Source organism: Gambusia affinis, linkage group LG17, assembly GCF_019740435.1.
Source record: "Gambusia affinis linkage group LG17, SWU_Gaff_1.0, whole genome shotgun sequence".
Classification (NCBI taxonomy): Eukaryota; Metazoa; Chordata; class Actinopteri; order Cyprinodontiformes; family Poeciliidae; genus Gambusia; species Gambusia affinis.
This window is the reverse complement of record NC_057884.1, coordinates 6,000,904-6,005,978: the sequence shown is the minus strand read 5'-3', so window position 1 is coordinate 6,005,978 and position 5,075 is coordinate 6,000,904. Positions and strand designations below refer to the sequence as shown.

Sequence of the window (5,075 nt, the reverse complement as noted above, 5' to 3'; positions counted from 1 at the left end):
GGTCAGAAGAAAAAGGGTCTTGCGAATCACTGGACGGGTTTTGTTTCTTGTGCTCCGTCCTGCTGCTCTCAGCCTCAGGACCCAAACCGGTCCGAGCGGGCTTTCACCTACGGCGCCGCTAACCTTGGAGATTGTTCGTTCGGCATCCCTCGGTTGTTCTTTTCACAAATCCTCGAGGCTGGCGTTCTCATGGAGAAGAACTCGATACCCTTCAGCAAATCCTGGATGCACTTCTGCATTTTTTCGCTTGTTCAAAATGGGCAGTAAAGGAAACGGTTGTGAAAAAAATAAAAATCCCCACAAAACTAAAAAAAAAAAAAAAAAAGAGTAAAGTTTTCACATAACTTGCCCTCAACTACTTCACTAACATGACAACTATAAACTACTATCCATCTGTCTGTCTGTCTGTCTGTCTGTAAAACAGCTCAAGCTCAGCTCTGTGTCCACACCCTTCACATCCTGACTGATAAATTGTAAAAATAGATGAAATTGTTTGATACGGTGCTAAACAGACCTGTAAACGGCCAAATGTCACATACGGAGTTCCTCAAGGTTGTAACTTCGGGACCCTTATCATGATATCTTTGTGCCTACCCCTTAAAAAATAAAAACATTTCTGTTTTCTCTTGCCTACTCTTAAAATGGGTCACTTTTCATTGACAAATGAAAAATTTGAAAATTCTTACTTTTTAAACTTTCTAATTTTAATCTGTTTGACGTGTTTTGTCTTGTGTGTTGTTTTAAACTTGTTTGTACAAGCACTTTGAATTGTCACTGGCTGAAAGGCAATATATAAATAAAGTCACCTTGCCTCAAGTGCCCCCCCCTCCAAGCTCTCATGACATCCTTATATTATATTGCTGTGTCACCAACTCACCATAGTCCACCACTGACTCTGCAACAACTTTCACATTAGATAGAAGTAATTGATTTTGTTCCTATCAAGGCAAATTTGACTCAGTGAGGCTAAAGACAACCAACCAACTCTCTCTCTCTCTCTCTCTCTCTCTCTCTCTCTCTCTCTCTCTCTCTCTCTCTCTCTCTCTCTCACTCACTCACTCCCTCCGCATCGTTCCAGGAGCAGTCAGTGTGCGTAACTTGCGTCACAGACCACAATAGCCACAATAGGTGACGACTGACTCGCAGCGGACCAATCAGCCACAGTTGTTCCTAAACAATGTCATGCTGTAGCTGCAACTCCCGCTTTACCCAGAGACTTGGAGGCTGGAGCTGATGTGGGTCAGCGGATCGTCCCCGGAAAGCAAAACTCGAGATAAGTGTTCTTGCTGAGCTAGACCAGGACTTTGTTTTTTTCGTCCCCAGCGTACCCCAGAAGACGGGACTTTTTTCTCTCTCTCCTTGTTTCTTTTAAATTACTGAACCGAAACTAAGGATATGCTTCAACTTTGAAAGTTTCCCAACCTGAAATATGGTTCTAACTGTGCAGCTTTGCACTTTATTGCGGCGTTTCGCTGCCGTCCAGCCACCGTCTGTGACGAGATGAGAAGCGATCCGCCTTATTCTGGGTAGACTATAAGATGGAGACGTTCTTATGAAGTGGGTTTTACATGCTTGGGTGAAATTAAGTTGTTGCCATCATTAATGGAGCGGGTTCTACTTCTGATATGCTGCGAGTTGATCATAGCCATCGGTTCCTGTGGTGGATCTCCGAACCATAACCATCGCCCCGTGTGCTGGAGAGCCATCCTCAGATGTCAGGGAGAAGCTGAGTGCCGTTACGCGTACGACCAGTACCTCCACGCCTGCGCGTCCGTTATCAGCGGCGTGCGCAGGAAGTGTCCTAGCCACTGCATCTCATCTCTCATCCAGCTCAACCTGACCCGGCACGGCCCGGATCTGGAGGACTGCGACTGCGCTGAGGACCCGGTGTGCCGGAGCACCCAGCGAGCGATCGACCCGTGCGTGCCGCGGACCAGCACCACGGGCTGCACCGAGGCGCGGCTGCAGTGCGAGACAGACCCTGCGTGCAGCTCGGCGATGGCGGATTACCTGTTCCACTGCCGGAAGCTTTTCGGGGGCCAGAGGTGCTCGGAGAGCTGCCGCAAAATGATCGCCAAAATGCGCTCCATGCCGAGGGCGCAGCAGCTCGACGCCTGCGTCTGCGACGGCACCGACAGGAACATCTGCGAGTACATCAAGCAGAGGATGAAGAGTCTGTGCGCGGAGTCCGGCGACAGGTTCGCGGGCAGCGGATTCGGAGACTCCGAGGAGGACACGGAGGAAGATGATATTTACCAGGATTATTATGTGGAGAACTCCGGTAGTCCAGCTTATCAAACACATCTGAAAACTTTGACCTTCATGGTGGCTGTCGCAGGATTCATCTGAAGGACTGTTATCTGTTACAGTTTTTCCTTTTTTGTTATTATGTGGTAAAATGACATTCGACCAGGGCCAGTCCAAGGAATATGGGGGCCCTGAGCGGAACTCCATTTGGGATCCCCACATGCAGCTAACCCCACATACCCTAGACAGCTAGGGAGGAAGGCAGAATTTTTAGTTAAAGGGGTAAAGGTCACCGAAATGCATCTTCAGTTCAGACACAGACAGAAAAAAAGAATCTTGCATTAAATATGATCCAGTTAACGGTACTTTTAAGCTACAAAGGTGTTCATTTGGAATGCAGAAATGCTGTTCATACAGTTGAATCAGATTTAAAAAGTCAATAAAATTCGTGGTTTTGAGTTGCTAACGGTAGTTAGCACCAAAGCTAGTAGCAATTTCATTTTAGCATACTGCGAGTGTTGCTTTACAAAGGGCGATAAAAATCATATTCATCATATTCTGTGCAATAAGAACATTTACCTTTAAACTACTAAAGTCAGCAGCCGTTTATTCTATATTTTTGACTAAATCGAATTGTAAGATTGAAAATAGTAATAAAGAAATGCCACAGGCGAAATAGTTAAATGTGTAATAATCAGGATGCTAAATTATTTTTGCAGCGGCTGAAATAATTGCTTTTCTGCTTTAAATAAAAGTGATGCCCGGTACATTTTGTACAACATGTGGTGTTTTTATTTTCTTTTTCAGAGTAAAGTCCAATTCTCTTAGAACCTCCAGACCAGCAGAGGGCCCTAAGCGGTCAAAACACTTCCTTGTACCCTGGCCTTTCTCTGAAATATCATCTGAAAATTAGACTCAAGAGCATTTTTTTTATGTCTGCGTGTTAAACTGCACATTTTACATCAGTGAAACACAATATCATAAAAAAAGAGTTTTTATAAGAGTTTTTTTTACATATATATGAACGAGTTGCACTGTTTGGCAAGGTGAGCCCCACCTTTGTACAGCCGTGTGTGTTTCACAGATGAAGAACGTTTGTGTTGTCTCTACGTGCCTGAAGTTCCAGAGAAAGCCGTCACTTTCCCTTTGAGAGAAACCAAAGTTCATTTAAACCACTTAAATGAGTTGCAGCCGCTGGGCAGATTCTGACATCTGCTGTAGGAAGCTCTCAGAATGATGCACTTGTCTCTGTAAACATGGATGTTTGCAGAAGACAGAAGTGTTAATTCCTGATGAATGCATGTTCAAACAGACCAAAGAAAGGATAAATCACGCTGCTGGGGGATTTGGAGCCAAAAAAGAAGTAGCTCGGCTGGCTAGTTTTGAATTCACTGCCTGTTTGTTTTAAGACTTCAAATGCACAACGCTTGGAAGAAAGAAAAAAAAAATGCTTGTAATTTGATGAGAGATTTTATGTACCTGTTAAGAACACAGACCCATGAATGTAAAACTATACTGAATAAAGTGATTTTTAAATGTAATTTCTGCCTCACACAAGTTATTTTTTTATAGGAAAGAAAGATTCTTGTTCTTTATTGGAGCTGTGTGATCATTTTTAACAACATTTTTGAGTGGCGTCTTGTAAAAGTGGGTGCAAAATGTCCCCATGGCAAACAGGACAAAACAAAAACAAAGCAGCACCCCCTGCTGGTAGATATCTTTTGGTGTTATGTAGCTATATTTTGCTACAGTAGTCTTTTTACAGTCAATTTAAATCATTTGATATCAGCGAGGTTCAAATAAGTTCTATGAAATGACTAAAACTGCAATGAGACGAAACAGCAAAAAAAGCAAAAATGAGTAACACCCCCTACTGGTAAATATTGTTTACTGGAGTTGCAAGTCATGTTTTCTTGTGCAAAAGACCAGAAGAACAGAAACAACGTTAATTTGCCGAACTGATTTTTTTTATTCTTTTTTTTTAAATTCTTTTTAAAAAAGATCAATATACAAAACTGGTACAATCTTGGAAATTGTATGAAAATTCAATTTACAATGAAGATTGACCAAAACTACAGGGATGCTAAAAGGCCCAAAATAACCAGAATTTACTGGAGCTACATGACATTATTGTCAGTGGAGGAAAAAAAACAAATGTGTTTTCCAAGCACATTTTTCGTTATTAATTTAAGTTTTCTCCGAAACATGGAAACAACATTGTTGCTCGAACACATTTACAGCTTTTTAGATTATAGTTTTGCAGACTTCTCAGATGCCTTCAACAAACATGTCTGTGGTTTATGTGGAGCCAGCTCTCTGAGATTTCAAAAAAAAAAAAAAAAAGGAGAGAGAAAAACTTTACCCCAACCTTCACTTGTGATAATAGGTCTTAAAACCATCGGTGGCAGCTATTCTCCTTTGCTAGGGGGGGAAGAAAAAGATCTTTTCTCCGACCCATTGGTCGGACGAAAAGTCGAGTGGCACCTCTTTTATGCAGACGCTAAACACACAATGGGGCAGCAGCACAATGTCGGGGCACTTCATTCACCCGGTTCCTCTGTCACCCTTCGCATGGAGTGGGGGAAGAGAGAAGACAGCTGTCCCAATAGAAGACGGAGGAGAAGAGCATGTGAGAGAGTTCAGATCTGCTGATGCTCCATGCACAGCGTCTCGTTTGTTTTGGTGAACAGTCAGTTTAGCAGAATGACACTTAGAGGTCTTCCTCAGTTTAACACATAAGTGATGAAACATTATGCCTACTTTGTTGTACAAAGTGACTTAAAACATCACAAGCTGTCGTGGACTTAAATTATTGTAGGGAATAAGCC

General features: G+C 42.7%; 1 protein-coding gene across 1 annotated transcript; it reads left to right on the top strand.

Annotated features, from left to right (window-relative positions):
* The first annotated feature begins 1,138 nt into the window (after positions 1-1,138).
* On the top strand, positions 1,139-3,765 carry gas1b (growth arrest-specific 1b). Its single transcript, XM_044144808.1, has one exon. The coding sequence runs from the start codon at positions 1,603-1,605 to the stop codon at positions 2,347-2,349; it is 747 nt and encodes a 248-aa protein (XP_044000743.1). The 5' UTR covers positions 1,139-1,602; the 3' UTR covers positions 2,350-3,765.
* Positions 3,766-5,075: the final 1,310 nt, after the last annotated feature.